The sequence below is a fragment of the Solanum dulcamara genome, chromosome 8 (genome assembly GCF_947179165.1).
Source record: "Solanum dulcamara chromosome 8, daSolDulc1.2, whole genome shotgun sequence".
Taxonomy (NCBI): domain Eukaryota; kingdom Viridiplantae; phylum Streptophyta; class Magnoliopsida; order Solanales; family Solanaceae; genus Solanum; species Solanum dulcamara.
The window spans coordinates 373,580-383,207 of record NC_077244.1 but is presented as its reverse complement, the minus strand read 5'-3'; the positions used below and the strand labels follow the sequence as shown (position 1 = coordinate 383,207).

At 36.7% G+C, this 9,628-nt stretch overlaps 2 protein-coding genes across 2 annotated transcripts; both read left to right on the top strand.

Moving 5' to 3' along the window:
* Positions 1-2,640, top strand: LOC129900719 (receptor-like protein kinase ANXUR1). Its single transcript, XM_055975738.1, has one exon. The coding sequence runs from the start codon at positions 1-3 to the stop codon at positions 2,638-2,640; it is 2,640 nt and encodes an 879-aa protein (XP_055831713.1).
* Positions 2,641-4,322: 1,682 nt separating this feature from the next.
* LOC129900625 (receptor-like protein kinase ANXUR1) lies at positions 4,323-6,974 on the top strand. Its single transcript, XM_055975637.1, has one exon. It carries the CDS (start codon positions 4,323-4,325, stop codon positions 6,972-6,974), a length of 2,652 nt encoding a protein of 883 aa, XP_055831612.1.
* Positions 6,975-9,628: the final 2,654 nt, after the last annotated feature.

Genomic DNA, 9,628 nt, shown 5'->3' with positions numbered 1-9,628 from the left:
ATGTTAACAAAATCCCATATTTTGTTGCTTATGTTATGTTCCATTTCTTCTATTTCTCGCTCACTTCATGCTGCATTGAACAATAATCAAAACTCATTGTTCTTAGCATGTGGTTCAACAAATGGTGGAACAGATGAAGATATGATAAAATGGGAATCAGACGCAAAGTATTTGGTGTCTGGTGATAAATCAGTTATGACACAACCTGAATCCCCTGACCCTTTTGCTCCATCTGTTGTACCATATACAAATGCAAGAATTTTTCAATCAGAATCTTCATATAATCTTCCTGTTACAAACCAAACAGCACATATTATGCTTAGGCTTCATTTCAACCCAACCCCTTATCATAATTTCAATATTTCTAATTCATATATCACAGTTTCTTCTGGTAAAGTAACATTGGTAAATAATTTCAGCGCGTATATAACTGCACAAGCCTTGTCACAGAGTTGCATTACCAAAGAGTACTTATTGTCTCCTGTGGGTTCTCCAACCTTGGAGATCAAGATTAAGCCTTTTGGTGATTCATCATTTGCATTCATCAATGGAATTGAAATGATCACCGCGCCAGATATATTTTTTGGTCCGGACCCTCTGATGGTTGGATTCAGTACAAGTATTAAAAATTCTATTACTCAACAAACTATATCTGTAAAGGAAAACAATATGGAGTTAGCATATAGGGTCAATGTTGGTGGACAATATATTTCTCCGAAAAATGATTCAGGTGGATTAATGAGAAGTTGGTATGAAGATACTCCCTACTTAGATGGTGCTTCAACAGGCATTACTATGAGGAGCAACAGGACAATTGAGTACGATAACATGCCATCGTACGTTGCACCACTTGCTGTCTACGAGACCTGTAGATCGATGGGTTATGATTCAAACATCAACAAGAACTATAACCTCACTTGGGTTTTTAATGTTGATCCCAATTTTATATATCTCGTGAGGCTTCACTGGTGTGATTTCAGCATCGATGCCACGAAATACAATTCCATGGTCTTTAATGTATATATCAATGGACAAATTGCAGAAACCGAAGTCGATTTAGTTGCAATGAAAAGTGGAAAAAAGGCAGCTGCAATAGTAAAAGATTATGTGACTCGTGTTGATGATAAAGAAGGAGGTCAACTTTGGATAGCAGTAAATCCATTAGGAGTTGGAAGTGAGATAGCTAATGCTATTGTAAATGGAATAGAGATATTTAAGATTGGTGGTGGAGATACGAGCTTGGCAGGACGGAATCCTGCAATGTCAGATTTAATGATGAAATATCAAGAAGAACATAGTAAAGAAGCTCCACAGGCATTTGCTAATCAGGAAAAATCACATAGTAATACTGTTATAATCAGTGGTGCTGCTGGTGGAATTGCTGCTGCATTTGGTCTAGCTGCTGTTTTAGTCTTTGTTTCTTTAAAGAGGAAAAAAAGAACCCAGGGAGCTGAACCAGGCACGACTAGTTGGCTTCCGATTCATGGGAACTCTCATTCTTCTGGTAGCAAATCAGCTTCTCGAAGAAGTGGTGGTGTTAGCACGGCCATTTCATCAGATGCTGCTTCTAACTGCCGATATTTCTCACTAGCTGAGATCAAACAGGCCACTAAGAACTTCGATGAATCATATGTCATTGGAGTTGGTGGATTTGGAAAAGTGTACAAAGGAGTTATCGATGGTGACACAAAAGTTGCAATCAAAAGATCAAATCCATCTTCACAACAAGGGGTTAACGAATTTCAAACTGAAATTGAGTTGCTTTCAATGCTAAGGCATCGACATTTAGTGTCCCTAATCGGATTTTGTGAAGAGAATAATGAAATGGTCCTTGTTTATGACCACATGGGATATGGAACATTAAGGGAACATCTTTATAAAGGTAACAAAACTATATTATCTTGGAAGCAAAGGTTGGAGATTTGTATTGGAGCAGCCAGAGGACTTCATTACCTTCATACAGGATCTAAATACACCATTATTCATAGGGATGTGAAAAGTACAAACATTCTATTAAATGACAAGTGGGTGGCTAAGGTTTCTGATTTTGGACTTTCCAAAACAGGTCCAAACATGAACCAAGGACATGTTTCAACAGTCGTAAAAGGTAGCTTTGGTTATTTGGATCCCGAATACTTCAGAAGACAACAATTGACTGAAAAATCAGATGTGTACTCATTTGGGGTTGTCCTGTTTGAAGTATTATGTGCAAGGCCAGCGCTTAATCCAAACCGTTCAAAAGAACAAGTTAGCCTTGCAGATTGGGCATTAGCTTGTCAAAGGAAAGGGAATTTAGAAGATATTATTGATCCACATTTGAAAGGAAAGATCAATCCTGAATGCTTGAAGAAATTTGCAGAAACAGCAGAGAAATGCTTAGCTGATAACGGTGTAGATCGTCCATCCATGGGCGATGTCTTATGGAATCTTGAACACGCCTTGCAGTTAGAAGAGAATCCAGATGGGGTTTTATCAACTTCCGAGGCAACGAAACATGTAAATCATGACAGTGCTGAAGAAGTAGATCAACAAAGTTTGATGGCCATGCATAGAAGCACTTTGAGCCTTGAAAGTAATAATGGTACTGATAATAACACAGATGATGTCTTTTCACAGATTGTGAATCCAACAGGAAGGTAATAGCTTAACATAGGTTGTTCTTTCTTATCATTTTGTTATGATGAGAGTAAGAATTTGTACAAATATTATACATACTCTGTATCGATTATATAAGGAATATTATAGCAGGTCATTCAATAATGCTGCTATACTGTATCTTTCGAGATATCACAACAAATTTTGTATTATTTCATGTATTTTAGACAGCCATTTTTGTAACTCTCTTCATTCCAATTTATGTGACACTATTTTTCTTATTGGAATTGAATCCCCATGTGTGTATATAAAAATTAATGGTTTGGATTTATTTCATTATTATACTTCATTTTAATGTTTTCTTCTATATAAAGAGTGCCTACACTATGTGATGTTGAACCAGAAGACAATGAGCATATCTTCCTGAAATGTGTTCATGCACTTCATCTCTGGAATTGCAGCAAGAATTTTTTGATTTCCCACCCGGTGTCTGATAGATAGATATCCCCATTGGGTCTCCAGCTAATCCAAATTCGTGTCGTGTAAGGCCATTTAAGATGGAAAGACTAACTAACATGATTTATTTTCATACCCAGGACTCGAACTCGAGACCTGTGATTAAGGGTAGAGGGATATTCCATGATCCATCCCACCACAACACTTATTGGTGGCGAAAAGGTTTTACTAAAAGGAATACAATATACTAGCTCTAAAAACAGGTTTACAACTGGCATTAATAATACATTATCTCCTACCTATCAAAGTGAAGACTGATTGCAAGGAGATTACGTCTATGTTTGCAATAATTTCTCTTTTTAATAAAAGATCTTAATATATCTTTCATAATCTACAGATAACAAAAATATTTTAGTCTCAAATCTAGATAGATTATGTTCTGTTTTAGAATGATTACTGAATTACTAATCGAAAATTTGCATGGCAAAAGACAAAAAATCTTTATAAAGACAACACGTTACAATACTAGATTTTCCGAAAGAGACGTGATATTTGATTCACATATCACAAAAATGTAAAGTGGGAAGGCAAAAAAAGAAGAACAAGAAAACATAAAAACATACTTTGGTTATTTGGTGCGGAAATTATAGGACCAATTTAGTTCAAAAGTAATAGAGTAGAGATGAGTGTTACTTGTAGTCATTTCCATTTTGAGTCTACCTCAATGCCCAAGATTTTTTTAAAAAAAAGATTCAAGCTTTATTATTTTTACATATAAATTTATTTGCTTCGATTCATTATTTTTTCAATTTGTTTTTACAAAATAGAAAAACTATCCTATCTATTTGGTAAAATTTCGCTTGCATTGATTTTCAAAGAACCATTTCTCAAAACAAAGAAAAAAAGAAACATTTTTCATTAGTTTAAGAACCAAAAATGATTAACATTTACAATTTTCACTCCTAACCATTCATTCATAACTTCCAATTATCACAGTGATTGGTGTTTGTTCAATGAAAGCAAAAGAAGAAAATTGAAGAATGGGAAAACATTTCAACAGTTTTTTTTTCTTCAATTTGTTGGTTTATTCTCAGGCATCCTAATTGATTAAGCTAAAACCCTTTCAACAATGGATGCCTAGAAGGCAAGAAATGATCTGGTCTTCGTCATAAATCAAACACAAAAGATCAATCACTCGGTTTTATTGTTTCATAGGCTTACAGAAAACATTGTTTTCCTGTACGCTTTTTTTTCTTTTTTTTGTTAACACCATGTTAACAAGAAATCGTATTTTGCTACTATTCATATGCATCTCTTCAATTTCGCGATTGTTACATGCTGCAACAGGTGATCATACCTCATTTTTCATAGCATGTGGTTCTCAAGATGGTGGGACAGATGAAGATAATAGAAAATGGGAATCAGACGCGAAGTATCTCGTGTCAGGTGATAAATCAATCATGACACAACCTCAATCCCCTGACCCTTCTGTTCTAGCTGTTGTACCATACATAAATGCAAGATTTTTTCAATCAGAATCTTCATATAACCTTCCTGTTACAAACAGATCATCCCATATTTTGCTTAGGCTTCATTTTTATCCGACTACTTATCCTAATTTCAACGTTTCCAATTCATACATCTCTCTTTCTGCTGGTAAAGTTACGTTGTTGAATAATTTCAGCGCGTATATAACAGCACAAGCATGGTCACAAAATTACATTATTAAAGAGTACATTTTGTCTCCTGTGGATTCTCCAACTTTAGAGATCAAAATTAATCCTGTTGGTAACTCGTCGCTTGCATTCATCAATGGAATTGAAATGATCACCTCGCCTGATTTGTTTTACGGACCTGATCCTGTGATGGCTGGGTTTAGTACTGATGAAGAACCGAATTCTTCTGATGATGGAGATGTTGTTTCTCAGCAAACTATATCTGTAAGAGAAAATAATATGGAGTTGATGTTTAGAGTTAATGTTGGTGGACAATTTATTCCTCCGAAAAATGATTCAGGCGGGTTAATGAGGAGTTGGTATGAAGATACTCCCTACGTATATGGCGGTTCAGGTGTTGGCATTGCTATGAGCACCAACATGACAATTCGTTACGCTGACTTGCCATCATATGTTGCACCTCTTGCTGTGTACGATAGTTGTAGATCGATGGGTTTTGAGTCGAATATCAACATGAATTATAACCTTACTTGGGTTTTCAGTGTTGATGCAAACTTTTCATATCTCGTGAGGTTTCACTGGTGCGATTTCATTGTGGATTCCACGAAGGTCAATTCGTTGGTCTTTAATGTATATATCAACGGACAAATCGCAGAAAGTGGAGTCGATTTAGTTGCAATGAAACATGGGGAAAAGGCAATTCCTTTAGTAAAAGATTATGTTACTCATGTTGATGATAAAAAAGGAGATGATCAGCTTTGGATAGCAGTGCATCCATCAGGAGATAATGCTGAGTTAGCTAATGCTATTGTAAATGGATTAGAGATATTTAAGATCAACGGTGCACACACAAGCTTGGCAGGTCAGAATCCTACAATGTCAGATTTAATGATGAAGTATCAGGAAGAACATAGTAAAGAAGAAGCTCCGCGAGAATTCACTGATCAGGACAAATCACATAGTAAAACTGCTATAATCAGTGGTGCTGCTGGTGGAGTTGCTGCTGCGTTTGGTCTAGCTGCTGTTTTGGTCTTTGTTGCTTTGAAGAGGAAAAAAAGATCCCCGGGATCTGAATCTGGTACGACTAGTTGGCTACCAATTTATGGCAACTCTCATTCTTCCGCTACCAAATCAGCTTCCGGAAGAAGTGGTAATGGTAGCATGACCATTTCATCAGATGCTGCTAGTAACTGTCGATACTTTTCACTTGCTGAGATCAAACAAGCTACTAAAAACTTCGATGAATCATATGTCATTGGAGTTGGTGGATTTGGAAAAGTGTACAAAGGAGTTATCGATGGAGACACGAAAGTTGCAATCAAAAGATCAAATCCGTCTTCAGAACAAGGTGTCAATGAATTCCAGACTGAAATCGAGATGCTTTCAAAGCTAAGACATCGACATTTAGTGTCCTTGATCGGGTTTTGTGAAGAGAATAATGAAATGGTCCTTGTTTATGACCACATGGCACATGGAACATTAAGGGAACATCTTTATAAAGGTAACAAAACTATACTATCTTGGAAGCAAAGGTTGGAGATTTGTATTGGAGCAGCCAGAGGACTTCATTACCTTCACACAGGAGCTAAATACACCATTATTCATAGGGATGTGAAGAGTACAAACATTTTGTTAAATGACAAATGGGTTGCTAAGGTTTCAGATTTTGGACTTTCCAAAACAGGTCCAAACATGAACCAAGGACATGTTTCAACAGTCGTTAAGGGTAGCTTTGGGTATTTGGATCCCGAATACTTTAGAAGACAACAATTGACTGAAAAATCAGATGTGTACTCATATGGTGTTGTCCTGTTTGAAGTATTGTGTGCAAGGCCAGCACTTAACTCAAATCTTTCGAAGGAACAAGTTAGTCTTGCAGATTGGGCATTAGCTTGTCAAAGGAAAGGACACTTAGAAGATATTATTGATCCACATTTGAAAGGAAAGATCAATCCTGAATGCTTGAAAAAATTTGCTGAAACAGCAGAGAAATGCTTAGCTGATAATGGTATAAATCGTCCGTCCATGGGTGATGTGCTATGGAATCTTGAATATGCCCTTCAATTACAGGAAAATCCAGATGGGATTTTATCAACTTCCGAGGCAACGAAACACGTGGATCATGACAATGCTGATCAACACAGTCTGATAGCTATGCACAGAAGCACTTTGAGCCTTGAAAGTGAAAATGCTGATGGTAATACAGATGATGTCTTTTCTCAAATTGTGAATCCAACAGGAAGGTAATAGAAAACTTATTTATATATAAGTAGTTGTTTCTTATGAATGGTTATGATAAGTATACAAAACTGTACATTTCACTAAATATATTATGTATCAACTATATATACAAGGAGTATAGCTAGAGCGCGGTTGATTCCTTTGTGTCACATTTATGCATTTGTAAAGTTGTATATGTATATTTAAGCATATAATATAATAAAAAATAACAAAAATATATTGTACTTGTGGTAGTGTGTTTGGACTTTGGACAAACTATTGATCTTTAGATTCAGTTTACATGTTATTTCTATTTCTAACTGAACTAAATGCTTAATATGAACTAGGCCAAAAGTTCATCAAGCATAGTGCTGATAAGGGATTTGAACAATTGGCTTAAATACGATATCTAAAAGTATCGGTTGTGGAACCTCAATCTCTGAGTACTTATTAACTAAATGACAATTGACCATATAATTAGTCTAGTCACGTCTCGTAGATTTCCATAACTCTACCATGCATAAGAAAGTAGAACAATAACAAGAATTACTAAAGTTAATCGTTTTTTGTTTCTTCACCACTTGCAAACATAATATGAACAAGGAGGATTTGGGTAAAAGTATTGTTTTGGTTTTCCATTCTCCTGTACGCACTTTAGGGCCTGACCAATCCGAATCCACGTCGGAAAGTCCCACTTTGAGGTATAGTGCTCTCTATCAAATGCGACTTCATACCCAAAGCTCGAACTTGAGACTTATGGTTAAGGATGGAAGAGTATTTACCTCTTCACCACAATCTTTGACGGTATCTTTCGAGATATCACACGTCCTATGTGACATGATACGTGTAGAACATCATGTAGGACACAAATTGCCATGCAGGATGCGTGCGTCTACTTGTTCAATTATATTCAAGTTTAAATGTCTACTTATACATATTCAATTGGGTATAGATATCAGCTGAATCTAAGCTAAATGACACGTTTATGTATTATTTTATCATTTACTAATATTTGTATGAAAAACATGACTACGAAATTATTTCCCCAATTAATATTACTCATTGTATTATTATTCTGTTAAAGAGCAAGTGGGACAATGAATTGGATATCCACTTACAGTTGCTTTCCTTTTTCTTGTGTGGGGCCCACTTAAAGTGGGCAATTTGCCACTATTTTTCTTACTTTCTAGCTTTTTCTGTCTATAAAATGTCTGTGTTTTGGCATTGAAATACACACACACAGATATATACAAGGCAATTTCCTCTTTTTCTCGTTTTATTTCACTATCTCTCTTTTCAATTAATTTACAAAGTTAGTTTATTTTAAAACACATTATCAGCACGAAACTCTAATTTTTCCAAAAAATTAACTTCTATATCAGATAAATAAATTTCTCAATCTTCAATTGGATCCAAAATGAGTAATGGAGATATGTGCCTTTTTGATAGTGCCACAACTCATTCGATATTAAAAAAAAGAAATATTTTTGTCATTTAATTATGAAAAAGGCATATGTCAATACAATATCTGGTAGTACAAAATTAATTGAAAGATCTGAAAAAGCGGCCTTATTACTACCTGGATGAACGATATTGATAATTGATAATGCATTATATTGCAGTAAGTCTCAAAGAAACTTGTTAAGTTTCAAGGTTATTGTAACACCCCTCAAAATTTTTCCAAAGATTCGGACCCTTCTTGTGTTCGGGAGGGGTCGAACCCGAGTATCTTGAAGTATATTCGTGAGTTAAGATGAGTCTCTGAGGGACTGAGCAGTGTTAGAGGTGATGTGGGGTCACCAAGGACCCTTAGGACCGAGCTAAGTCCAAAAGATCCGTCGTGGCTAAGTTTAGGATGAGTTCGTATAAGGGTCGACTTTTAATGACCCTATCTTTCGAAGGACGTCAATCTGGGTGTCCCACGACCTATCAAATTAAAGGTCGTCGAGTCTTCTTTCCAACGCCACCAAGAACGTAAATTTTGGAGTTCGGAGTCAAAAGATATGACGATCCTAAGATGAACTAGCACTGTAGGAATTTCATTTTTTGGCCTGGGTTGGAACTGCTGGGGAAATGGCCTTGGCGCTGTAAGGGCGCGATGCGCCACTATCGCGCCAGAAACATGCCTCAGTAGTTTGGTCCGTGCAGGGTTTTTCAGGCCAAATTTCCAGAACCTAGAAAATTTGGCCTTGGCGTTGTAAGGGCGCGACGCGCCACTATCGCGCCAGAAACATGCCTCAGTAGTTTGGTCTCTAGCGCGGCGCGCCACTACGAGGTGTGCAGGTTTTAGGCGTATTCAGCATGGCACTGCAATGGCGCGACGCGCCACTATCGTGCCAGGTGCATTTTTAGCCTATGTTCAGAACTTTTGAGAAGGGGCAATTTGGGAATTGCCCCAAATTATATATGTATCACCCTAGACTATTTTGGGATCATTTCTTCAGCCCCCACTCTCTCTCTAAAAGCCCTAGAAACCTCTTCTCTCTCCCTCTCTTCTTCTTCCTCTCCAAATCCTTCTCCAACAAGAAGAGTTCCAAGAGCTTCAAGGTTTGAGTTTTCCATTGAAGACCCAACCACAAGGTTTTCTTCAAGTCTTCACTAAGGTATGTAAGGCTATCTAAAATATGGGTTGAGTCCACCCATGTGCCCTACTCTTGCTTTGAGGTTAGATGTTCATAAAA